This window comes from Chelon labrosus (assembly GCF_963514085.1).
Source record: "Chelon labrosus genome assembly, chromosome: 20".
Classification (NCBI taxonomy): domain Eukaryota; kingdom Metazoa; phylum Chordata; class Actinopteri; order Mugiliformes; family Mugilidae; genus Chelon; species Chelon labrosus.
In genome coordinates this window covers 6,515,375-6,542,758 of record NC_140353.1, presented here as the reverse complement: position 1 = coordinate 6,542,758, position 27,384 = coordinate 6,515,375, and the positions used below count along the sequence as shown (strand labels likewise).

The 27,384-nt window shown below is 45.1% G+C and overlaps 1 protein-coding gene across 6 annotated transcripts; it reads left to right on the top strand.

Moving 5' to 3' along the window:
• Positions 1-196: 196 nt before the first annotated feature.
• mideasb (mitotic deacetylase associated SANT domain protein b) lies at positions 197-26,060 on the top strand. Of its 6 annotated transcripts, none has more exons than XM_084569122.1 (13): positions 197-591; positions 5,970-7,776; positions 9,567-9,839; positions 10,381-10,729; positions 10,982-11,048; positions 12,883-13,025; positions 13,197-13,300; positions 16,675-16,750; positions 17,481-17,569; positions 18,248-18,391; positions 18,948-19,067; positions 20,527-20,726; positions 22,367-26,060. In XM_084569122.1, exons 2-13 carry the CDS (start codon positions 6,241-6,243, stop codon positions 22,602-22,604), a joined length of 3,339 nt encoding a protein of 1,112 aa, XP_084425248.1. In that variant the 5' UTR covers positions 197-591; positions 5,970-6,240; the 3' UTR covers positions 22,605-26,060. The 6 variants fall into 6 exon arrangements, with proteins under 6 accessions (XP_084425248.1, XP_084425249.1, XP_084425245.1 ...); XM_084569123.1 differs by having other exon boundaries at positions 18,233-18,391; positions 18,948-19,037; XM_084569119.1 differs by having other exon boundaries at positions 18,233-18,391.
• Positions 26,061-27,384: the final 1,324 nt, after the last annotated feature.

Sequence of the window (27,384 nt, the reverse complement as noted above, 5' to 3'; positions counted from 1 at the left end):
ATATCACATCGCTATATGTAAATATTATATATTTATATATATTTATCAATAGTTTGTTTCTGCGCATGCGTAGTACGAAATAACTTGTCCAATTTTTTTTTTTGAAATCGTATGATAAATATTTTTAAACTAATTTTTGATCAAAATTTAAATGAAAGTGCGACATTATTCACCCGCTGTTCCAGTCTAACGGCGGATTACTATCTTGTCTGCTGTAGTCAGATAGATACACCCTGGCTAGGTGCCGCTGAACCGTTAAGGCAGTTTGGTTACAGAAACGGTACGCGCCCACAGCTACCTACTTTATTATTCCAGTAAATCAGCATGGCAGGTATTTTACACAATTCAGCGCTGAGTTTAATTATTATAATTGCTACTACAGTCACTTCTTCGTTTCTCATCAGCCGTTAAAGGAGCGCGCTGCAGGATCGGGTGCTAGCTTAAAGTCAAAGTGGAACTGGAAAGTGACGCCTTGTGGAGGAATCTGAATAATTAAGAAAAAAAGTTTACGTTTCCGTTAGCTGCACCGGGAGACCGACAAACGCAAGCGAGATGAAGGCGTGTGCGCGCCGTGGAGGGACGGTGTTTACTGTAAGTACAGTTACCATAAAGCTGCTTACGTTCACGTTTTATTTATGAGGACTCTGCTATTAGCCGTGTTTATGACTGCTGTGTGACAGACAGTTAGCTAGCCGCGGTGATTGTAGCTAGCTTCACCTGATCTGACACCGCCTCACTCCCTCCCCTCCACCCCTACTCCACATGCCCTGCACACGTACAAATGTCAAAATCCCCGAAATCCCCAGAATACCATTCATACTATGTCACTTTTTGTATAAAGTTCAAAACATCCCGGGGCTTAGCTGTGCACGAAAGTCCCCCTATTCATAAACCCCTCTGTAAAAACAAACAGTTATGCTGAATTTCAGAACAATAGTTCTTAACACAATAGCTACGGGTCAAGTGTTACAGGAATCCTGTCGGTGATATTTAATTATTTTACTGTCTAGAGCTGCACTATTAATTAAAGTTAATAGAGAAAAAAATGTGGCTTTTCTGCATGTTTTCAACTTGCTTTGTTTTGTAAATGGCCAACAGTCAGACATTCAGAGAATACAGACAGCTGCAGCCTTATTAATAATTGATCATTTTTCTGACGAATAGTCAAACCGGTCTAATCAGCTTGGGGAGGTGAGGGGGTAAAAAAAACAGATGCATCCAAGAGAAAAGGTTATTTTAAACAAACACACACCACGGTGACTGTGTCGTTGGAGATAGACCTGTCCGTCTGACTCAGCTTCTTGTCAGCTGCATCTGTGAATGTTTTCAGGCTTTGCACTTTATTTTAAGAGAAGAGAGAGAGAGAGAGACTATATACCCCTGCAGGGTCTGGCTGGCACATGCTCGGTCATGTCCAGTGCTGTGTGATATTGCAACATTATTTACATTTACAGGAGCGTGCATATACTTAGTGACGAACACGTAGCTGCAGATTAAACTGAACAGGGACTGGTGGAAATATAGGTTGTTGTTGTTTTTTCTGCCTTGCGATAATCAGGGTCACTTTTTATCTCCAGACTGTGATTTGATTTAGACGTAGAATTAGACCTCGATAGACTTTAATCATCCTGAGGGGAAATTGCTTGGTCACAGTAGCTTAGTTGCGAGCTAAAGTAAAGCAAAAAATGTACAGAATTAGCATATGAACAAATGTACAAGAAATAGAGACGGAAGAATATATATTACATACATACGAATGATAGCAAGGTGCAATAATGTGCATTAACATGAATAACATGGAGTTATCTGTTGCAGAAAGGTGAGTTGTTGTAAAGTTGGATAGAGTAGGGAATGAAAGAAGTCCTGAAGCGAGGCTGAATCAGTCTGTTGGAGAATGAGCTCTGTTGTCTGATGGAGAGCAGTTTCACCAGTGTCCTCCTGTCCCTCACTGAGACAGATGTCTCCAACTCACTGGCAATTGTGTCCTTTTCGCTGGTAGTGTTCCCCCAACAAATCACAGCAAAGGACAAGGCACTCGCTGGTTGCTGCATACATTAAAAGACCTGAGCTTCCTCAGGAAGTAGAGTCTACTCAGGCCCTTGTTGTGCACAGCATCGCTGTTGTCCCTCCGGTCCAGTCTGTTGTTCACGTGGACTCCCAGCTACCTGTAGGAGTCCACTACTTCCACCTCCAGGCTGATCCTCGGTCTTGTCCACATTCACGAGTAGGTGGTTTGCCTGGGACCACTCCACGGAGTCTGGATTTGTTCAACTATACATCTCTAAGCAGGTCACAGATCACCTCGGAACTGAAGAAGCTACTCGGATGAGTGGTGAAACGTCTTCTCAAAAAACTCTACAAGTCCAGTTGCCTTTTTTTTTTTTTAACCCTTTTTGGATATCACCTTGCAATATTGGGGATTGGTTTAGGATTCACAAGTCTCATGAACATAGTTAGCACGTGGTAGTGAACAAATCACAAGGTCAGTCACACCTTTTTATTGCAGACTATTACATTCATTACAACGATTGCCTAATCATTCCAGTGAGCCAGCTCCCTACATCTGGCATACCTGAGTGAACTATAGCCATAGAAATGTTTCTAAACAAGATGCAAATGTTTACTTCTCATTTCTACTTTGAATGCGTCATACAGAAATCCACAAATGCATGGATGAAAAATACTAATATAAGTTGAGCAAAGCACCATATTTAAACATGCTGATATGTACATTTTGCACCGTTGCGTGACGTTTAACCAACTAAACTGAGATATCGAAGAACAAAATGAATATAGTTTGTGATCTTGCTCAGTAAGAATACCGAAACTGGTTTTCCGCACACGAATGCAAAGTCTTCCTTTTTGGTTTCACTTTGTGGACTTAACTGGTTAGACTAAAAAAAAAAAATATTTCGCATTTATTCATGATCTATTAAAGTGTCAGGTTTGTGCAGTTGCGTTTCATAGTCTTTAACAGTTGTGGAAAAAACTTGTCTTGGCTGAAAGTATCACCACGCCCTCGGGGGCCTTTTTGCACCTTCCATAAATACACAAATCTCCTGGCTGCTGCTGTGTCAGGTGCACACACACCCGGTTTAAGAAGAATTTCCTCGGTACGAATAGAAGAAGAAGAAGAAGTGTGTGAGTGTGGCGAAAGGAAAGTGAATGTGCGTCCTTCCCCTTCATCCCCGCGGTCCTCCCTTGTGTGTTGGAATTTCCCGCATGGACTGAGAGGGATCTTGCTCCGTAAATTACAGCGCGTTGCATGTCAGAGGAAGGCCTTATATGGGCATGGAAGTAGGTGTGGCCAGCGAGCTAGTGGTGGCGGCGGAGGGGAAGGGGAGGGGGGGGGGGATCACAAGACAAGCAGAGACACGGAGAGACTCGATGCACAGCAGAAGGCCGCATTGCCAGCGTGAGTTTTTTTTTTTTTTTTTTTTTTGTGCAATCATAGTGCAATGATGTGCAACAGACAGCGGCGGCATTGCGCCCGCGTTTCTGCAGACTAGCGCCCCGTTTCCTACCGGGAAGGGCTCTTGTTTACGCAGCGACACCCCCCCCCCCCTTTTCCTCTTGACTTACCAGCGAGAGGGGGGCTAAAAAAAAAAAGTAGCAGCGAGTGAGGTCAGCAGCATAGCATGAGTCAACCTTGGGGATGTGTGCAGTCATCATCGCTGGTCTGTATTGTGCGGGCCTGCTGCCGCTGCTTGGCCGCACAGAGCCGAGCGAGTGCGCGATCCTGCGAGGCTAGTAGCAGCTTTCATGACAAACACAGTAAGTATCGGGGGTGGGGGGGCAGGCAGACTGGGGCCGGAGCCGCGGTGTCGATGACTGTGGCGTTGTTGTTGTTGTTGTTGTGTCCGAACACTGCATGTTATTGTGGCCGCGGCTTGCTGACAAAGTTTTGTTTACGTCGCCGAGGCGGACTGGGCGCGCAGCTCCACCACGGTCGGTGCTCATCCGCCGGCCTGCATGCAGGACGTGTTTTAACGCGTCAGTCAAACTGCACGGAAAGAAAGAAAGAAAAGCAAGAAAAAGGAAGGAAGCAACGTGACGTATCGAACCCTTTGACAAGTTGGATCGATCGCCTGCTCCGCTTTCTGCGCCGCCACGCTTCTGTCATACGGGCTTTGCATTGTCGGCGGGGTTTGTTGCAGTGGGACATGGCATTAGTGGATGGTTAATCCGTTTTCTGCAACAAAGGGATTCTCGTAAATAGCGCTGAGCTGTGCCGCCCGCAGAAAGTGATGTGGAGGCTTGAAGGAGGGTGGGGGGGGGGGGTGTCCAGGAAGAGTCCTGTCGTGCACAAGAACATGTTCAGTCTTCTTACATGTTCTTTATTTGTAGTCCCCTTGCACGGTGCAGGCCGCGCACGGCACCACAAGGACTGATTTAAATTAGGAAATGGCGATGGATTAGGGCGCTAATGGTGCTTGACATTTATTTTAAGCCAATTTAACGTGTTAGTGTGTTTATTGGGCTTAACCCCGGGCTTGTGTAAGATTTGCACTTGTGATGCGTCATGATCAACACTCGCCTTTGCATTGTTTAATGCTCACACAGCAGTGGTCGCACTGTAAACAGCATGCTGTGTTCGGATCATCCTGCAAGAAAAACAAAAATGTAATTTATTCGTTTGCATCTTTCCTCATTGGATGTGACATGTCTACGGGCATGTGTAACATCACATGGCATTGCTGATGCACGCACAGTCTGTTAGCCACATAGCTGGCCATTCACTTTCCTCTTGTCGAGTAGTGCCCCAGAGCCAGTACATGATCTGAACAGCTGCAGCTGTCTATTTTAGGAAGCATGTGTTTTACCAGGCCACCGGTGTAAAGGGTGACAATTGTCAGTCACTTCCTACGTTGTCAGAGATGCCCTTTGCCAAGTCGGTGTCGTAGAAATTCTTGTATTAATTTTTTATAATCGTCTTGCCAGATTGTTTTGTGCAACAGAAGTCCTGCAGCATGCAGGTGCTGTTATTACAGTGATCCCCACAGCTTTTCACAATGCTTTTTCTGTTTAGATTTTCGACTGCTGCACAAGGGGGAGTCCATTTTTTTGTTTCACGCAGATGGAGCAAGGATTGAAATTTTTAACAGAAACAGTCGGGATCTGTGTGCATCTTGAAATTTGGCAGACTGCGCTGTGTCAAAATCTGCTCTGAAACCTGGCCATCAGATAATATTTTTGATTATCATAATGGGTTTCCATGGCAATTGTCAAGATCCACTATAAGCTACCAAAGCCTTGCGGGGCCATTTTGACTTTTTTCCCAGCTCAAATATTTTTTTCTTTCCCCCCCCCTCTCTCTCTCTCTCTCTGCATAGATTGTTTCATTGTGACTCATGTTTGCTCACTTTCCGTTGCCCTTCCTTTTTGAGTTTGCAGGCTCGGTTCAAAGGGCACGGTTTCCCTTTTTTTCACCTCTGATGAGTCACATAGTTGTAAAAAAAAAAAAAAAAAGTGGTTTCTGTCACGTTCGGCCTGCCGTCTGTTCGGGTATTTTGGCGGGAAAAAAAAGCTTCCTTTCTGTATACATAAGGCGAGGTTTGATAAAGTTGTGAGTGGGTTGACAGTGACCATTTTCACTGTGTGTGTTTGTCCTTCAACTCTGACGTAATGGCCCATCATTAAGTGTGGTGCAGTGATATCCGGTAATGACATTTCCAGGAAGTACTGATTTAACTCTCCTTATCAGTTACTTTCTTATGATTTCAGTAATATATGCAGGTCTGCTTGTACACGTGCTTGTATCCCTGTGTCATGTGAGCTTAGAGAGTAAACCCACCCCTCCTCTCTTCTATTATCACACCCGATACCTTTCAGTGGAGGTCTATTGTTGACGAGGCAAACAGCAGGTTTTTACACGGCTGAAGCACGGATGCTAATGAGACCCCCCCCTGTGGGGACCCCTTTAGTCTTATGGCTAAATGCTTGACCTCTGTCTCTTTTTCTCCATGCAGGGTGTTGCCCATGAATGAGAAAAACACACAGAGCTCTTCAGATCTCTTCACCCCTGGCTAGTGACCTCGGAGTAGGTCACGAAGATCTTCAGAGGGGATAGAAGATTATCTTGGTTGACCTGGCTCCCGCTAACACTGATTCTGCAGCGTTATTTAACTGTGCATACCCCGTAGAAGGGTATACTTGGGCATATTGTTGACTGTAGTTTTTTGGCGACACATTCAAGTGACATCCAGTGGAGTATCGGTATTTTTCTGTCTCGGCTTATTCATGCCCGTCATGAGTGTACCAGCCCAGCAGAAACCCAGCGCCAAAAGAACCGGCAAACGCATCACGTTTTTCAACGATCAAAGTGTAGCAATGAAGGAGTCTTCTCAGCACCCAGACGGGTCCTACTACGTCCCGAGCGGTACCGCTTCAGACCCCGGCCAGAGCGAGGCTGCAAGCACCGTCACCTCCAATCCAGAAGGACCTCACATGTACCTCAACTCTGTCATCTTCAGCCCAGATAAGGGTGACCAGAACCGGGGTCATTATCAGCAGACTGTTCCCATGAAATGGGCCCACCAGGAGCCCAGTCAGCAGCAGCAATCTCTGTCCCAGCAGCAGAGAGCCGCCTCTTGGAACACCATGACTAACTGGGGGCCAAACTTTGCAAATTACATTGGAGGAGTTAACGTAACAGACTCAAGGACTCAGAATGCATTCGTGAAGTCGATGCATGAGACTTCAGTCTTGCAGCCGCACCAACAACCCCCTAACAGAGCTGCAGACAAACCTGCGGTGGAACCCTACAGGGATGCTGCTAAGTGGGAGCAGCAGCAGCAGCAGCAGCAGCAGCGGGAGCAGCAGTTTCAGGAGACCCTCAAACCTGGACTGCTGAACGCCCAACAGCAGAGTACGTCCCTCCCAGGAGGAAGCTCAGTCTTGCAGCCCTTCCAGTTGGCTTTTGGTCAGCCCAAGCAGCATCTGCCTGCCTACTACCAGACCTTCCAAGGGAACAGGACTACTCTGCCTAACCCACCTAACTACTCGGCACCGAACGCCAAGCCCCCACATCACTTACAGCAGCTGCAAAAGCAAGAACAAATCCAGCGCCATCAACAACATCATATAATCCAACAGCAAATTCAGCAGCAGCAGCAGCAGCAGCACCATCAACAAATGCAGCAACAACAAATCATTCAGCACCAACAGCATGTGCAGCAACATCTACAGCAGCAGAAACAAATACAGCATGAGCAGCAGCAACAAAAGATACAACAGCAGCAGCAGCAACAACAGCAGCAGCTCCAAATTCAGCAGCAAATGCAACATCAGCAATTGCAACAACAAAACCCCCATGTGCTTGACTATTACCCCGGCGCACAAAATGCACACCCTCATCCACAGCCTGTGGTGGTACACTCCCAGGAGTCCCCTGCTCCAGCTCCCCCAAAGATCCAGGAACCAATCATTCAGGATATCACCCCGGAACCCCAGCAGCTATTGGATCCGCTCCAACCCCCTCTGCAGACGGAGCCCCTGTCCCAGTCGCAGCTCCAGTCCCAAACACAGCTTCGCAGGTCTCGACGGCTCTCCAAGGAAGGCGGGGCGCCGTCGGACAACCCTTTTCTCCCCGTGTCCTCGGACCAGCCAGCGCCAGGGCCGCAGGGGTCACAGAACGGGGCCCGTGACATCCAGGCCGCCCCAACGGGTGTCATCCAGAGCACACGCAGAAAACGCAGGGTGTCCCTGGAGGTCAACCTGGAGACACTTGCTCGGGAAGCCTCGGAAAGAGAGTTTCTACCGTCACATGGTATAGAGGTAACTGCACAGTTTAATCTGGATGCTGTCTAAATAACCATTATTATTTCTTTAGCCTGCTTTCCTTTTATTTTCTTCCCTCCCCTATCTTTCCTCTTCCGTGCCTTTTTGTTTTCCTTGCACACTCTGTCTTTCACCTGTTTTCTATCAAGCATAAGAAATGGCCTTTACAAGAAAAGGACTGAATGTTCCGCATCCCAGCGACTCCGCTGCAGCTTAAATCCAAACTGGTCGCTGCAAGCTGGAAGCCTTAATTGTGAATATTTTGGCGAGAGAGGGGAAAGAGATCTATTTTTCTCATGTTATCCCAGGGTATAATTGCACTGGGACTTTTAACTCCCAGAACAAGAGCGAGAACTGGAACAAACGGCTCGATGCGAACTGCCAGGAAAACTGTGCCAAAACTTGTGTTGTTTGTGATTAACGTGTTTGCTGGAAGAGATGCTGAGTGTAATCAGCGCCCAATGAAGTGTACGCCACAGCACTGAGCTGCCTCTGCCTTGTGGGGAAAATCTGCGGCTAAAACGAGACTTCACATTGTGAATATTGTCACGAGATAAACAGAATCTTTATTAACGGTTTATTAATGGTTTCACGTGAGAACTTCGCAGCTCACGCGACACGTGTTGAATGTACAGACCAGTCAAATTCCCCTCGACTGTGCTGCGTGAAGTCATATACTTATCTGTGTTTATGTGCTGAACGTCTCGATTGTGCAACAAGTTGTTTTGCCAAACGCCGCTGCACTGAGTCAGTATGTCTGCAGTTCAGCACGCTAGTGTCCTGGATTTGCCTCATGGGGAGCTGATCATACAGAGTGTGTGTTTGGTTGCATGCCTTTACACCTCCCCCATAAGAGGAGAGAAACTCCAGCCTGGCCTCCGCCTGCCCTCCCCCCCCTTCCCTCTATTACAGGGAGGGGTGCCGGGTTGCCCTGCCTGCACTGCTCAGCAGAAAATCTCTCCACCGCTCTGGTGTAAGGGCTGGAGTTTTCCACCGGCAATAATGAGCACATATCCAGCATAGCCACACAGCCGCATGCCTTTCTGCCCATGAAGATGCAGCGTACAGAGGCAGCGTGCATCTCCGACTGTCCTGTGATGTGGTGGTTTTTGATGGCTTTGAAGTTGCTCCACAGGCGAGCGTTGTTCTAAAGCACACGGGCTGCTCGTGCCCACTCATTATGGTTTCCTCAAAGATAAAAATGTGAAGCATGCTATTGGGGACGGTTCCCATGACGTGCACGTTAGGGCCTACACTGAAGTGCTGCACCTAGCGGCACAATATCGAGGTGCAGACAAACACTGTAAGACGTCACAGCAGCTGATTTTCCATTTTAGATTTTGCCATTTAGGTAGAAAGTCTCAGGCTCGGCGTTATTGACACATCTCTTAACACTCCATTTGAGTATTGACTTGGGATTTTGTTAAGCATTGTGTTTTTGTGTGATCCTAATTTACTGTAGTGATTACAGTTTGGCAGCCTGCTCAGGTGAATTAAACAGCCACCCAAGTAAATTTGAGTTTTAAAACCATTTGCTGTCGTGTGCTAAGCTAGAAAGCTAAGCCACAGCTGCTTGTAGTTGTTCTGGGGTGAAATTCTTTATACGTTGGTTAGTAGTTGCATCTGCAAATGTGTCACTTGGAAGTCACGATGTGATGAACACGCAGGCTGCGTTGCAAGTCTTTCTTCAAGGTTGTCACACATGTAGCATGCGCTGCTGTTCTCACGTCGCAGAGAAACCCATTTATAAGCAGCATTGGTAACAAGTTGTCCTCCATCCTCATTAGGAGTCGCGCAGGTCGTGGAGCCCCACCGAACCAGAGGGTATGAACGCCAAGCGGCCTCGAGACGACAGCCTCCTTCCGCTCGTCATCCCCGTGTCCGTTCCCGTCCGGATGCAGGATCCCTCGTCTCCCGACAGAGACGACGCGGCTCTGGCGTCCGGCTGGCCTCCGAGGCCCTCAAATCCCCTGGATGTCGGCCGCGCGGACCACAAGCCCTCGGTCATTGTCACCCGCAGACGCTCACTCAGGAACTCCTTGTCGGAAAGCTCGGAGCAGGTGGGGCACATATTAATTACTTCTTTTGTTTTGAGAGGCGGTACGTATTACTTTACAGATTTCTTAAACCAAAGGGATGTTACAAAGAGCTGAGGGTCACGGTAATGTGACTTGCTTTCAGTCTGTTTTTTATGTGCCTGTTTAATTCCAGCTATAAATCCTTGAGTTCATGCCACATAGCCCCACGAACACACACTCCCTTCCCCCCACCAAGCTACATGTCTTCCCTGCCCCCATTTCAACCCTGCACAGTTTCCTCCCTTTCCCTCTTTCGTTTGGGGGGGATTTGGTGAACTGGTTGCCCTGTCCTACATCAGGCAGATTAGCACAGTTTACCGCTGCCATACTGTACATTATGTACCATACAGTTTAGGGTTGGGGTGCCTTGTTCCCACTCTCTCTGTAGGATTTCTCACACAGCAAACCAACTGTATGAGTCAGATTCTTTTTCTGAATGTTCTTACCTGGAATTTGAAGTAATGTCTCACAGTGCACACAGAGACTCCTGTGATAAATGTACCTCCTAAAATTATCTTCCCAGAATGACGCCGCAGAAGGGGAAAAAGATGACGACGGCAAAAAGTCCAAACGTCGCCCCCGGCCGGAGCCTCTCTTCATTCCGCCGCCTAAACCTGGTTTATTCATCGCCCCGCCCGTCTACTCCAGCATCACGCCCTACCAAAGCCACCTGCGCTCCCCCGTACGCCTCGCAGACAACCCCCTCATCATACCCCCCTACACGCCTCCGCCGATCCTCAGCCCCGTTCGTGAAGGCTCAGGCCTCTACTTCTCCACCCTGCTGTCATCTGCTGCGGCCGCTGCAGCCAGCGGCCCGGGCCTGCCGCCCCCTGCGACGCCAAAGTCGGCCACGCGCAGCCTGTTGCGTTCCAGTAAGTAAAAATATAACTCCACTGAATTATCCTCCTCGGAGCTGTGGAAAATTCAAACACAAAGCTCTGCGCACATCTGGAAATAACTTTCCATAAAAAAACTAATATCGGAGAAGTGAATAATGACTTTTGCTGCATGAGTATTAGACTACAGCTTGCATAAACTTGATTTTTAATCCTACAAAATAGATATTTGTGCTCTAAACGTTTAGATTAAGTCACTGAATATATCTTGTTTTGCCGCCCCTGTAGACAGCTGCGACATTACACCTCCGGTCTTGTCTGCTATGAGCGAGGCCACACCAGTCAGCATCGAACCGTGAGTATTTCCCCTCATCTTCTTTCATTATGGAAGTGGTTTTTGGGGCGGGGGGTACGGCTACTCAAAAGCATTCGTTATCATAGCCGGCGCAAGAGTTCTTGATTATGTAAAACATAACAGAGAGTTGACTCACGAAGTGTCTTGAAGGAAATTCGAAACCCCGCTCTTTAATGCGGCCCTCCTCTCTGCCACTGTTATCACTGGAATCTTTTGCTATGTCATCCACAGTCAGCAGCAGTGGCAGCAGTCTTCCTCTGATCTAACCACGCAGTGTCCAGTGTCTCTCTCTCTCTCAATAAAATCTCTCCTGTCATAACAAGTCCATGTTGTCTGCCAAAAATGAAAGCCCTGAATGTGTTTGAAAACTAACGACACGCATATGTTAGCTAGGAGAATTCACAGGGTTTGGAAAAATCGTAAGAAGGTTGCACGTAATCAGAGTCAAAGAATGCGCCATAAATATTGGACTGTTGTTGATTTTAAAGTTAGAATCCTTTAATCATTCCCATTTTGTTTTGGGGGCACAGCAAGTATAGGTTAATACTACAGAAAACACTTGCTAGCAACTGGTTTATGTGTTTACCGAGCAGTCACACTCATGTTATCAGTAATATGTGACCTTATACCTCATACCTGAACAGTTCACTGTGTCTGCTTCATGCTCCGTTGCCCCCTTGCAAAAAAAAAAAAAAAAAAACGATCAGTCATCAAAGAGCATGCCTCAAATGGCTCACCGTGGCTGCCTCTCAATAAAAGCTTCCCTGTGTTTTACAGCACTTGTGACGTGTACTAGCGTCCCTGTTCAGTTTCCATTAGTAGTAACTTAATTTAGCTTTGACTTTGTGTGGACGTGGTAAACGGTGAGATTGTGTGAATTCCTCAAACCTATGTGGGTAGGCAATCTGTGTCCGGTGCCGGAGTGGTGAATTCCTCCAGTATCGATAAAAGCTACTATATAGAGAGGTAAATAAATACATAGCATGGCTGCTGCAGAGAAGAGTTGGCCATAAATAGTATGAGAATGGATTTAATGAAGGGTATCAAGAGTTCCCTTTAAACCAAATAACACATCCACTGATAGCTGCAGCTTTTTTTCTTGTAGCTGCATTAACAATGAGATGCAGTTTATAGGGGTGCATTGTGCAAGCTGTTGCCTGACTGATGCCAGCTGCTCAGCAGTTAGTCAGAAAACAAGCTAGTGAGGCTTGCTATAAATCATGCTTTCAGCCGGGACTGGTGTACTCCCAAACGCAGGAAGAGCCATCACAGGTCAACTTTTAGCAGCTCCTTTTCCCCCCAGGGGGAGGCTGCCATGAACACACACACACACACACTCGGTAGTTGGAAATACCGCAGGCCCACTGGAAAAGTTGGGGAGGGAAGGGATGTCCTTGAACTGTTTGTTGTGTGTTGGTAACTGGGTTTGATTGGCACTATGATTTGCATGCATTTCTTTGATTATTAGCGCTTTTTTATAATTCAGGATGAGGATTCATTTGCTTACAGTTCAGGCAATTCTGTTTAAATTGCAAATTTTGAAACACATTTGCATTTTACTCATAATGAGAGAATGAGTGCGCTGTGCGTGGACTCGTGACTGCAAGAATTGCAGTGCTTAGAGCTGAGCGCCTCAGCGATCTCTGACTATTTAAAGAACACTGAGAAAAGGGAAGCAAGGAAGCAAAAAAAAAAACGAAACTGAATATACATAGTAAATGCTGCCTCGACTGAAATAATAAAGAGTGAATGGACGCCTCTAAAATGCAAAGACAAATTCTTGACGTATTTAAGTATAATATACTGCTTCTGACACTGACTGCCCTCTTCCCAGACGGATAAATATTGGGTCGCGGTACCAGGCGGAAGTGCCAGAGCTGAGGCAGCGGTCAGCCGTCGAGCTAGATCAGCACCGTGCAGATCTGGTCTGGGTGCCACTGAGCGAACTAGAGGAGAAGCCTGACTTCCAGAAGAAAGGTAAAACAAAAATCACATAACCTTAAATACTGGCAAATAAGCTAATTTAAGTGTGGAAATATAGCTTACTTTAATGGGTACTGCTGATCTTCTATATTTAAAAAAATAAATAAATTAACTTCAGGAAATATATGCAGAATAATGAAGGCTTTTTCTCGCTGTCTCTTTCAGTGGAGGACCTCATGCACCTGGCCTGCTCCAGTGTTTTTTGTGGAGGAGGCACCAACCAGGAGTTAGCCCACCATTGTCTGTACGAGTGCAAAGGGGACATAATGGTGAGTGCAGCAGAACAATCCACACCGACTGGCTGCTCAGGGATTTCCGCGAATAATAGAAAAATGACCGGGAGGTAGGTTTTGCAGCGTTCAGGCTGGAGCCAGATTTTCTTCTAACCCACACACGAACACCGACCCGTTTTCCTCTCGAGTTGCATTCACTCGCAGATCTTGTAAAACCAGTTTTCCTGTTAAAATATCCAGCGTCACGCGATATTTGTGATCCGTTCAGAAACATATTTTTAGAGGGAGACATTCTCAGTCGCAACCTGTTGTCATGAAGTTCACATCCTTCGACCTGGCTGCAGGAGCTTGTTAACCTTTTTATGATGTTCAGCCAAATATAACAAAGGGGCTCTTCTTCTTGCTGTCAGGAGACCGACATCATGTTTTCTAGGCTGCTTGTGTGCTTGCATACCCTCAGTTATGTAGTATGCACTGAAGCACATGCACAGCCTCCATCTGCGCGCAGGTCCGTGGTCCACGAAACATGATCCTAGCCTAAGCCATCGTATCCAGTCCCTCTGCGATCAATAGATTAATAGGATTTATGACTCCCTTCTTGCACAAAAACAAGAGCTTGGCTTTCTTCACCTACCTACTTATTTGAAATGCATATAAACAACTTGGTGTTCTTTATCTGGGTGATGGAAACCAGACTAACGCTGCTCGCTTCTTGCTGAAGAAAACCCATTTGTGGATCCTTCACAGGCCCGCTGCTGTAAAGATAAAGATTTAACGTTGTGGTGATGGTAGTAGCGCGATAGGGTGAAAGTAAAATTCAAAGTCAAAGCTGTGTGTGTGTGTGTACTTGTATTCAAAATAATTCAGTCCAACCAGCGTACACGCACTGGAAATATACAAGCATGAGGCTGAGGCTGAGGCTGGAGACTTCCTGCCATAACTTGGTATCTCCCAATAACCTGGTTTCTTACGTGCATGTAAACGTAGTCACTGGATGCCTTCAGCGGAGCCCTCGGGGATTATTGAACGGAAGTGACTGATCTGTAGAATTTCACTCAGCTCTGTTCTGAAACTCTGTGGTGTCCCGAGATGACTGAGATAGTAAAACGGTTTGGTTGTTTAGCCGGGCTGATGCTGCCGTGTAGACACCAGCAGAGTTGCACAGGCAGATGAAACAGTTGGCCGATCAACAGATATATACGTATCGACAACTGTTTTGCAATTAAGTCCCTTTCGAGGCGTATATCCGTGTTAGCTCCAGGTTGGGAGAATTTACTGCTTTGGATATATTTTTGGGTTTTGAACTCAAAAAAGTGTGGATCATTGCCTCTTTTTTTGTAATTTCAAAAGATTAATCAGTTAAGTATAAAAATAATCAGCAGTTTAATCCATAGTGATATGATCGGTGGCTGTAGCCCCAGTTGACTCTCCTCCACTTTGTTTTGTTGTGTGGTGTCAAACAAAAAGTCAGAGCCTTACTGAAAATTGTGTGAACCTGACACATGTGGTCAGGTTCACACAGGTTTTTTTTTTTAGCTTTGCTTGAATGCAGCTTGGCCACAAAGGTTAAAAAAAAAAAACAACTCCTAAATTGACTGTACAGTTGCTCATAATGGTGTCACCCATAAAGACTGGACACAGCTACCGCCCCACCTACTGCAGCAAGGCGGCTTCCTTCCTGTGTCTCATAACTATTGCATCACTCCGAGACCATTAATCACGTCAGAGCTTAGCAGCGCTCATACCCACAGCTGGAACTCATCTTTGACCTCTGTGCTAAAAACGGTGACGCTCACATAAAACAGGAAGATGATACATCTCGCCGCGCGTCTGGACGAATTAAACAAAAGCATTATGTTCTGCGCGCGTCGCCGGAATGGGGTCAGATAGTGGCGTCTGTTAAACGTTGTGAGGCGGCATCTCTAGTGGCTCGCGTCACCCCCTCATTGAAATAATAACAATAGAGGATACGGTCGTGTTTATTAAACGTGTTGTAATGAAACAGAAGTCAGTTGTGGGAGGGCTGGAGCCGCTCATGGGTGTTTGAAAAGGTAAAAAAAATGGAAGCACGGCATCTCAGAACAGCCTTGCTGCATGCGACTTAACTTTTAATCTTAATTATTTAGATTTATATTGATCATTTTTACAATTTCAGCGATAGATGCCTGTCACAGTTTGATAGGCCTTGTTCAGACCTGGTATAAACATGCGTACAGTTTTGTGTAAAGACACCCAAGACGCATTGAGGACACATTCGAGGTCCAGTCGCATCTGATGTCCTGAGTTTTGCCTCATTTATTCAAACACAACCTCTATTTGGAATGATCACCAGAACAAACAAACACCCTAAATGTCATTAGTAGGGACACATCTTTAAAATAGTTTATCCTTGTGGCTAACGTAATAATAAATAAATCATAAAAAAAAAACATATTTGCCTGTTTGCATGTGTATGTATGCAAAGTAAGCGTGTGAATTTAAGTTGTGGAGACTGTTCTCAAAGCTGGTTAATTGTGGCACATGTTAATACCACGTGTGAACAGAGCCACAGAGGCGTTGAAGATACTTTCATAAACTCGTTTGTCTCATCTGCTGCGCAAACAAGGTGTTCAATAATCCTACTGAGGTGCTGTAAAGTTAAGACGAGCGAGCAGAAACGGCAAATCAGTGTTTTCGATTTCCATTCAACTAACCGTAGTAGCTGCAACAACAGACTTTCTTACTCGCTGGCTTTGTTGGATTCAGTGCGAGTGAACAGAATAACTCGGGCTTCTTCATATTAAGTTTATAGTTCAACCTCCTATGAAAGGAGCTTCAGATTAACGGAGAAAGCGGATCGTTGCGGTGTTCATTACGTTGTCCTTACAGCGCCTTAAACTCAAAATCAATCAATACTTCCATTACCAGAGATGCACAAGCAGGCGCTGACTTGGAGCCTGATGCAGGGTAACAACAGAGCCGCTTGCTCCTGGTGGAGATTTCGGGCCTTAGCGACCAGCACTGGTCCAGCGTTGCCAAGGAAACCACGAGGGGGAGGAGGAGGAGGAGGAGGAGTAGGGAGCGGGGGTTGTAACAGTGCCCACTCTCTGCAGCGGTCCGGCTGTCTTCCAGCATTCATGCACAGTCAAAGAGCACAAAGTTAATTCTTGTTTTCACAACAGCAGAGAGAGTGTAATTGTGATATAATGCGTACTGATAACGGTTTTCAGAGTCCCCGGTTATCTGCAGGCAACGGATTCAGCTCAGTGTGGGTTTTACTAGTTTATAAAGCGCACTTGGAGCCTCTAATAGAGCGGGAGTCGGCTTATTTGGCAGGCTCCGTGAAGGCTAACAGCCATCACTGCTGTGCAGAGGCCCTTTTCCAAGTTTATTCACTTATGAACAATATTTGAATGTTATGTGTTTTTCAGGCTGCTCTGTCCCTTCTGATGCTGAAGAATCCCATTTTCCCCAAGTCTCATCATCTGTCCACCTACCACTACTCAGGTAAGTCATACAGGAAAATCAGCAGACTTAGAGGTTTAATCGTACGTTTGTATGATTTACTTGAACCGTGCACGATTAGATGACTAACTAACTGGTTGAAAGTCAGCTTTTGTGATAATCCATCAAGCATAAATGCCAAACATTCCCGAGTTCCAGCTTGTTGCTTTCAGGTATTTGCCGGTGTTTCTTTTGCTGGGGTTTGGGACGGGCAAATCTGCATCTCTCTGGCAGTGAAAGAGTTGGAACGTCCTAGAGCAACCGTCTGTTGATACGTATTTGTGCTAGTATTTGTCATTTTATGCTTAACTGTCACTTGTCAACAGCGACGAGCTTTCTAAGCCCTCTGCCCTGCCTTAAAGAAGTGGCAGCTGCAGTGGCCAGAGTGTGCTGCTGCTGCTGCTGCTGCTGCTGCTGCTGGTGGTGGCGGTGGGGTGACTGTGGAGGATTGTCAGGGTCAATGTGATGAAGGAAGGAGGGAATAGGGAGGGGTGCTTACAGCATGTGGTTAATCCCAGGCAGAAGACAGGGGAGCCATTGTTCATCCAGTGATTTTAGTGTGTGGGGGGTGAAGGGCTGAACTTGTCAAGGTCTACACACGCCCAGAATTTAACGTGTAAGCAGATAGCTTTAGAGTGGTGGAGGCTTTTTTAAACTGGCCTCTTTTTACACACTGTTTTTATTTGTGTGTTCTTAAATGTCTTATCCTCTCTCTCTCTCCCCCCCTGCGCAGGATCAGACAGCTGGACAGCAGCTGAGCGACGCCAGTTCAACAAAGGCATCACAGCGTTCAAGAAAGACTTCTTTATGGTGCAGAAACAGGTACGTGTTTGCTTTCAAGCAAGAGCAGCGTGAACTTTTGCCTCCAGCAGTGGCGAGACCGGTGCCACCTACTAGCTGCGGAGTCGAAAAGACAAATGATAATATCTTTTCCTCCCTTTCAGTGGGTGGAGGAAAGGGAAACACAGTCACTGTGGAACAGTGTTTCCTTCGTGATTGATTAATTGCAGCCGCATAGGCAATTATTGCTTTTCCACAACAGTGCAAAAAACGATTTTGTTTTCTCATTAGAGGCGCCGCAGAGATCAAAGCAGAGGCAAAATTATATCAGTTTTAAAGTCTTGACAGTGTTCACTGGCCAAACCGCCAAATTAAAGGCCTCTGGGTTTACTTTTATGAATATGCTTTTTGTTCTAATGAAATCCAATCAGCCTTTTTCTCAACAATTAGTAGTTACTGACTGACAAACGTTAGCAACAATAATCGATAAAGTGGTAATTTTTTGAAGCATAAGTGTAAATGTTTGTAGGAAATTATGGTTGGAATGTGTCGGTATGGACAAAATAATTGATTGAAGAAAAATAAAATCGGTTCTTAACTCCAGTCCAGCTCCAATTACGCTTCAATAAAAATTAAATAACCAAAAGCAGTAGTAGAGTAGTTGAAAAGAGATACTAGAGTGCGGTTGTGCGTAACATTAAGCAGGTGTGTGGTTCACAGGTAACCACTAAGACGGTGGCGCAGTGTGTGGAGTTCTACTACACGTACAAGAAACAAGTGAAGATCGGTCGCAGTGGGATGCTAACGTACGGCGAGGCAGAGCCTTTGGACAGCAGGACGACTGAGGAGGAGACGGACCACAAGGTCAGTCACTGTCCACGTTTTAATATCTCTGCTGCATAACAAATGTATATAAAGCTCGTCAGTTTGAGAAGACGAAGTCCCCACATTAAGAGAATTCAGACCCCGGCAGGCATCGCTGTTTCCCTGAGAGAAACACAAAATATTAACTAAAGATTTTACGAACTAAAGACTTGGCATCGCAAGACAATCTGATCAGCAGAAAGACTGTTTGACTTCACGGTGATATGAATAGACACGAGGCGTTTTTTTAAGATGTGAAACAGCACAGCGTCGATTCAGAAATAGCTTGTAGTATCTTATTTGCATAAGCGCTGAACTGAATTACATAAAAGGGCGCAGCTCTCTCAAGCTATGACACATTACGTCTGAATTATTATAACTGATGATTAACAACGCATGCAAAGATTTCGTTTTTCATTTTCTGAAACGTTGCATGTTTAGGTTTGGTTGCGCACACTTTCCTCTTCCCAGAATATCATGTGAACGGCAACAACATGAACAACTTCATAAATAAATCTGTTCCACGTCTTATAAGTCGTACTTCTTGGACCTGCAGGGCTCGCACAGGCTGGAGCCTCAGCGGGAGGAGGACAGCAGGAAGTGGGAAGGATCAGCTGACAGGAAACAGGATGTCTGCCCCACCAAGGTGACACACACACTGCAGTCCACTGACAATGTGAGTGTTAAATGCAAATGTATCACCGCTCCGGGAATCAGTGACAAATGCTGAGAAAGCTCGCAAAGACAATATTTGCTTAACCTTTTCAGTACTGGCCTGCATCTGCACACATCTAGATACATTTAGTTATTTGACTTAATGCAAAACGTGGAATCAGTTTAGCCACCTTGAGCTGATGCCTCCTTTGTAAATATCCTCTCTATTTAAATATGCATGCTGGCCTAAATATTTGGCACAAAATACAACAATGCAAAAGTCATGATAAGCCACAGAAGTTGGTTAAGGAGAACGGACGGGTAAATAAATGAGAACTACGCTCATTGTTTGTGATTTTGTGTTGAAATCCCCTTTGATTCAAGTCAGTATCGTAGCGATTATCTTCAAAATACCCTATTGTGTGTTGTGACTAGTCGGAAGCCGTAAAAATGCGTAAACAAATAGATTTTTATTCACTGCAAGAGCCAACATCGATTCATAGAATCCTTCGATTTCCTGCCACGCAGGAAAAGACATTTCCTGCATCTCCTTGTCAGAAATCTCACTTCAGTCCACATTCGAGGGAGATTGAAGACATGACAGAAGCTACAACTCTTGAGAGCGTCGTCAGACCTCAAAGCAGTATTTTTGGATTTAAAAACGACACAGAAGTGCTCAGTAATAGAGAAGTCAAATGCAAGTTGTAGCAACTAGAGGTAACTCCGCGAACAACGACAACAACATTAGTTTTGCGAAATTGTTTCAAAACTGAAATATCTCCAAGTGAATCGATATTGAATTGAATCAGAACGGAACCAAAAACCTGTAGTGATACCCGATAAGAGCGTGTTAATCACACTAGCGGCTGCTTTATTCTTGTTTTGTGCACGTACAAACACAACAGTTATAAAGGAGATACCTCTACGTCTGTATATACACTCAGATGTACTTCATGTTAAGTACAAAAATAATAAAAAAAAAAGCTTGTGACTGACCGGGGAGAGGCTAAAAGTCTTTATAAACCTCAGCGCAACATCATGTTATAAATACACTGACACAATTTTGCAACTTCCTGTTTTAGAAACCTCATCTGGCCCCTTCACACTTGTTTGTCCTTTCGAACTCTGCCCGACTTGGATGAGTGTTGCTGCCCCCCGCTGGGGTTTGAAGGAGATAACTTGTCCCTGTGTTGTGTAACTCCAGTGTATCTGTTGGCAAACAGTGACTCGACAAGAAGCTTTTGTCCCTGTTATTTGCATACTGCTGATAAAAGCTCGTGCATGTTTTTTTTTCTTTTTCAAACCGTGTGTCCACATTTATGTTAACTGCACACAGTTGTAATGCTGACCTCCTTTAAAAGCTGCCCATAAAGCGGCTTCAGCCTCATTAGTTTCTTCCTTAATTGCAGCCAGCGACTGCGTTAAAAAGTCTTTGGAGCTTTTTATGTTAACAACACCTCTGTGTCTTTTATTGTGTGCAGCCTGGGACCGTCCTGATCATGAAAGGCCAGGAGGACGCGGGGAGGGAGCAGCCGCTGTCCCGGGTCATCCACCCCCCTCACCCACCCCCGCCCAGCTCCAAACCACGTTACGATGGCAACACGCGGAGAACGAGCCCGGCAACGGGCAACAAAGGCTCGGCCGGTCAGGAGGGAGAGTTCCCCTGCAAGAAATGCGGCAGGTCAGTGATCAGAAGCGTCAAGTCACTGATTAGCTCATGGGTTTGCTCATGCGGAGCAGCTGCGTGCAAAAATACGAAATTATTCCGCAGGAAATATTGGTGCGGCTGTTGCTCACTTGGAAAATGCACTGGTAAACAAAGGTGTCCGCTTGAAAGAAATCAAAATGCCTCTGTCCCGCTTTGATTAAATAACAGCTCGTCCTCTGGCAACACCAGCGCTGTTATTGCCAACTGTGTCCTAGCAACCGGAACACAGAGCAGATACGGCACATCGCTCCTCTCGTCAACTCTGCCCCTGCAAAAATCACAAGAGCTCCACTCGTTCTCCAAAATGCCCTCGTTACATAGATCATCCGCCCGCCGCCGCTGCACGCAGTCTGATAGAAGTACGTTACAGGAAATCCAACCGGGTCATCGACAGCTTTCAACAGATCCGGAAACTGAGAGGAGTTTCAGTTCTGCACAGATTCACTGTTTTATCATAAGATCTAATATTTACTGTTGAGTACATATATCCTTTTCTAAGAAATTTGAGGTTCTCTGTTTTACGATTCTCTGGAAAACAATGATTAGCAAATGCATTTTTTTGTTTCCTTGTGAGCGATTTAGCTGAACTTTGATCTTTAGACTTAGACAGACTTCATTTGTCGTTTAAAATTAAATTTCGGTGCAACGGCTCCTTATGGAGAGACAAAGAATGAGTCAGTGCTTGAACTTAAAAACAGGAAACGATCAAGTAACCTTTGATCAAGTGTGCATGATTCCAGTGTATCTCAAGTTAATGAAGCGCTGAAATGTTCCCAGAGAGCCACCTCTCCACGTCCCTCAGAAATCAAAACATAAGAATCGAATGTGTAGCGAAGAGAAAAAAAATCACAACACTACATGTCAACACTCAACTTTCTGATTCTCGCAGCTGATCTGTTTCATCACGAGGCTGTGGTTTGATCTGATTTGCTTTGATTGATCAGGTCTGATAACCCCATAACCCCGTAGTGACATTTATTCACCCACACATTTCAAACCAGAGAAATCCCAGATTCAAAAAAGCAAATATAGAAACTGTATATCGACATTCAGGTAAACAGTGGAAATACAGTATTTACAAATTGTACTTTATATGTTTTATATGTGTATAAAAATTATATTTATGAGTGACTGCTCATCTCATTTTACATCGTCATCTAACGTTCAAATACGACGTGATCATACAGAATGGATCAGCTGTAGATCAGCTGATCAGGCCGGCTCCCTTCTACTGTCCGTTGCTCTTCCTAGTTTTCCAGCTAACAGTTGCTTTTCTGGTTTTCCCCCCTTTTGATTGATCAGTACAAACTACTGCCGCCTGCTGGTGTGAAGAGTTGTGTCCTTACACAGCTGCAGCATGGCATGTGCAGTATGTGCCAGCTGGCTGTTGGCTGTAGCGTTTGAGTTGTGTTCAAGTGCAAATTTTTGGTCCGGACACAGACGACGTGAGCCGACGTCCTTCGTTGTCGGTTTGGTGTGTCTGTACATGTAGAGACGTTGGCTCAGTGTAGGATTGCTGGGAATTTCTTCCATCGACTAATATTTAATATGATCAAAGTAACGACCTCTGCTGAAAAACACCTCTTTAATTTCCTCGTCCCTGTGTCCCGCAGGATTTTCTACAAGGTCAAGAGCCGCAGCGCGCACATGAAGAGCCACGCCGAGCAGGAGAAGAAGGCGGCTGCTCTGCGGCAGAAAGAGGCCGAGGAGCGGGCGGCGGCGAAGGCGGCAGCCGAGGCGGCCGCCATCCTGGCCGCGCGGCAGCAGAACGGCACGCGGCAGGTGGGCGGCGACAGCACCAACGACGACTCGTCAGACGGAGAGGACGAGGACGACGAGGACTGGCAGTGAGGGGGGGAAGGCCGTACGGTTTAGTCCTGGAACGGAAGCAGAAAACTCCTCCAGCGGACCTTCTGTATATTCTGTGGAACAAGAAGACTTCCGTTGCTTGGCACATTCAGGGACAGATGAACTCCCATGTACTTGTTTAACTGTGAACGCGCGGACGGACGAACGGACGGACGGAGCGAGTGAGCGACAACGGCGTGCTTTCCAGAAACTCCCCTTTACTCTGCTTTAAAAGCATCTCAAGAGTTACCTCTCTTGGTCACAGGGCTCGGTCAAGTCAAAAGCCATGCCGCTTTTTTCCTCTTTTGTTTTTTTTTTTGTTTTTTTATTTTGGCGCTGTCCTGTTCCCAGCCGCGGCCTTCCTCAGCACTTTGAGTCTGCTTCGTTTTGTCGGGCGTTGAACTCACTTGGACCTCCTTTTTTTTTTTTTCTCCTCTCATGATGAGCCACGGCACGAGCTTGCTAAGGCCTGACCGTCCAGCATCTCATGAAGTTTTCAGACGTGGCATCTGACAGCCGGGGGGGGACTGTTAGTTTAGACCGCTCTGACCTGGACGGATGGATGGACGGATGGACGGATGGACGGATGAATGAATGGATGAATGGATGGATGGCATGTGCAAACTGTTGCCTCTGTTTCACCGCTCTCCTGCACTCAGACGCATGTGCACCAGATTTCTTCATTTGGGCTTTAGTTCTGTGAATCCCCCACCCCCTCCTCCACCTCCACCTCCTCCTCCACCCTTACTCCTCTCTCCTTCATCACCTTTTATAGCCCCCCAGTTTGTTCCTCACTGTTGATGCCTTGGATGTTATGATGCTTTTTATCTCGACATGACAATCAATTTTACACTGTTGTTTGTTTTTTTTATTTTTATGAAAATACACACAAACACACACAGGTAAACGTTACTTTTATTTTCTGCCTGTGTCGCTCTGTATGGTTATTGTTGTTGTGAATATTCTTGTTGATGATTATTATTAATATTATTATTAATATTATTATATTCTGGTTTTTGGCTGCAATTTAATTGAGCGCTTTTTTCCCGTTTTTTGTCATTTATTTTTTTTTTATTTAAACATAAAACAAAAATAATGCTACTTGCTGCCTGTTTATAACTGTGAGATTATTATTATTATTATTATTATTATTATTTTGTGGGAAGCCAGATATGAAGAAAAAGGCAGAATCGTAATGTGCAATAGAACAAGTTGACCCCGTGTTACCTGAGTGTTCAGGCCCCCCCTCCCTCCCCCCACTAACCCAGACACCCACCGACCGCCGCCCCATCATGCTCCAGCTGCTCTGGATGCCTCGCTGTCAACCCTGTAACTGATAGCAGGTACTGACTCAGACTGTTGAAACGCCCCAGGCCTCTGTAGAGATATACACACAACGAAGCGGGAAAGACAACAAGCGCGCGCAAACAAACAAAAGTCGAGACGCACTTCAGCCTTTGTGGCGTCATTTGCCACCCAGAAATTTAAACCAGAGTTTACATTTTCTCTCGGATATTTACGCGTTCAAACCGGCTCTGAGAGACTGAAGCATTCTTTGCCGCGAGCCAGACTTTAAGATTCAAATTTTTGCAGGTTTAAATAGGACACAGTGTCCCCTTTTCGTTTTTTGTCAGCAGATCACTCGCTCGCTTTCATCCATTGACAGAAACATATTTTACTGTAAACCAAACTTGACCCAGATTTTGCACGTCTCTCTCTTTCTTTTTTTCTTTTTTTTTTTTAAGATGAGATTCTGACGCAGACCCGATTTTCCTTGCTTTTAAAGACACATCGGCTTCTGTCACATACTCTTCTACCTCAGCGTTTTTAGCCCTCGCACTTTCCGCAGACTGTTATCGATTAAACTTTTTTTTCTTACCCGCCCCCGGCTAATTATTTGCTAAGAGGGAAAATTATTGCAAAACCAGATATATCTCAAATTCTGCAGGTTTTTAAAGGGGATTCTGGGATTTCATTTTCCTTTCATTGCAAACCACACTTAATACATACTTTGCAGATTTTTAAATGCGGACAAAAGACTTCAATTTTCCGCTTTTTCGGGGCTGTACTTCAAACTCTTGATGAGAGTAAACGATTTACTGACAAAAACAGGCATTAGGAGGCGGCAGAAGTACTCTTGACTGCAAACTTTACAATTTTTACCCTGGCATTTGCGCTGTCGTTTACTTTTTTTAAATATTTAACAGACTGTTTACAGATAAAAACGTAAAAAAAAAAAAACAGGCATTAAGAGAGGCTGCTCCGTTTCTCTGCAAAGCATCGTTGAATTCTCACACCTTAAGGGTCTTAACGTCAGACTTGCGTGCAGCAGAGTTGTATTTTTTGCACTGATGTCCCTTTTTCTTTACACTTGGGGAGACTAAATTGAACCGTTTTTATGTGGTAAGAAAAACCGGAGAGTGGATTCTGTCTTTCGGGCTGCAAGGTAACAAGTGTCTGGGCCTGTGTTTAGATTGTCGTGGCACTGAGACACTCCACTGAATCCTGAAGAATGTGGGTCAGCAGCCACTGACATATACATTAAAATATTTTAATGAAGAAAAAGGAAATGTCTAAAATACAGACATGGACTCGTCTTTTTGGCGCGTGTGTCTACGGTTGCCTTTTTTTTTAAATTTTTTTATTATTTGCCTCTTTGCCGCGTTGCTGATACGAGGCGCCGACTTGGACCACGGGAGCGGCGTGTTTTGATCCGTCTATCGCTACATATCTCTACATTAAGCCCTTCGGCCCTCCCGGGAAGCCAGCTTCTGTTGCCGTATTTCTCCTTTAAAGGACAAACCCCAACCACCCACCCGCCAGTGGGGAAGCGGAGAGAAGCGGCTCCAGTTACTTCTCCACTAAGTTAAACCTGGGTCTATGCACAGACTGTTTATGTGTGAGTGTGTGAGGAGTGTAAAACTGTACACCAGTGCTAAAAAAGAAAAGAAAACAACAACAAAAAACTAAAAAGAGAAAAAGATTGCAGACTGTTCACATGTTTGTTAATTTATATTCCCTTTTTATTTGGAGGTTTCTTGACAGGGGTGGCGGTGGTGGTGGGGGGGGTGTTGCTGTTGTTGTTGTTGTTGTTGTTGCTGTTGCTGTTGTCACACAAAAGTTTTTCAAGGATGAAATGAGCCGGCTGTAAACTCTTCATTATCATCCAGCTGGTTAAGGGAATTTTAAGGGGACAAAAAAAAAAAAAAGGTTTATTTAGCTAAAGATTAGAAATATATTATATGAATGGAATTCTATGTTTGCATACTTTCTATGCTATTTTCATATGGGGTTCACACTAATGACAAAAAAAAACAAAACAAAAACGGAAAGGAATCTCAAGTGCTTTTTACTACAGTGTAACTTATTTGTTTTGATCTTATTTGATTTTTACCACCTGTGTTTTTAGTAATGATTTATGAAGCACTGTATATTAAAGTTTTAAAATATTCAACAGGACTTTTCGTGTGTGCCATCTTGTTGTTGTTGTTGCTGCTGCTGCTGCTCCTCTGGGAGCCGCCAGGGGGCAGCACCGTCGCAGAAGTTCAAGCGCTTGACATGCGCCGAAAGAGCAGAAGGGGGCGCTGTTGTAACGGAGTAAAGCTGTGCTGTGATGCAGTTTGATTCCTTTTTTTTCTCTCCCCCCCATATAAAAGAGTTTGATCATGTTTCTTATTATAAAGAACATAAATTCAAACATGTCTCAGAGGAATTTACAGTTTCTTTTTATTCGTGCTGTAATTTTAAGCTCACAAATCTAATCTGGTTGCGTGTTTTATGTAATTTGCATCTTATTTTATGACATTTACAAATCCATGTCGTAGCTCATTATTCTCGTGCTGATCATAGACTTGTGTGGAAATGATTTAAACACAAAATCCATAAATAATCTTCGGGAAAAGCGTCAGATTTGAAATGAGGAAGAGCCTAAATATGTTCTTTTCGCCTCAAAACAAGTGCACCATCAAGCTGAGCATGTTTAAAAACAACAAAGGGCTGCACAGAGTTGCGAAAGCATGCGAAATATAATTGAACACACAGTGTGGTGTGTTCTGGTTTGAGGGTTTTGATTTAAGACGGCCGTCATCCACAGTTGGGGTGGGTGAAAACAGGTGTGAGCCGTTGCTAAGCTTTCACTGGATACTTGACTTGATTAATTTATGTCAAGAAACATGTTCCTAGTTATTCACGTACAAACTGCTGCTCGAAAAGTCTCTTATTTTGAAAAATCTTCAGTTTATAGCTTCTTTTTCCAATTTTTTTTTTGTCGTTTTACCTCCTTGACGGGCAAAAAAAGCATCGAAAAATTGATTGTATGTGACTGGGACCATGTGGGATGCGTAAGAGATAATTGTAGTGTAGTGGGATCTGAACATGGAGTTAAAATGACGAGGGGAGCAGCCTACTCCCACTAGCACCAGGGCGAGCAGCAGGGCGATCTTGGAAAAGGCAAACAAGAACAGCATGCGGCTCAGATGTGTCCTGGCGTACTCTTTTTGCCTGTTCCAATACCGTGGGAGGAAGAAAAGGAGGAGGAGGAGGAGGAGGAAGACAAATAGGAGGCAGAGGAAGGGAGGAGATGGATCCTGAGTGCAAAAACAAAACTCTATCTGGCTCTGTGTTACAGCTGGAGAATATTAGAGATCAGAGCTTTGGAAGTTTTTTTAAGTGGGAATCACTGAATCAGAAAATTGCACCAAAACTCATTCGCCTCCGTCTTTCAGCGTCGTTTGAAAAATTACACTCTTCCCGCAGCTTAATGATGAACTGTACAGTATCTGGT

Coding starts and splice junctions, on each gene's coding strand:
- mideasb (XM_084569119.1), top strand. CDS start 6,241: ATGCCCGTCATGAGTGTACCAGCCCAGCAGAAACCCAGCGCCAAAAGA. Junction 9,840..10,380: donor TGTCGGAAAGCTCGGAGCAG/GTGGGGCACATA, acceptor TTATCTTCCCAG/AATGACGCCGCAGAAGGGGA. Junction 20,727..22,366: donor CCCTGCAAGAAATGCGGCAG/GTCAGTGATCAG, acceptor TGTGTCCCGCAG/GATTTTCTACAAGGTCAAGA.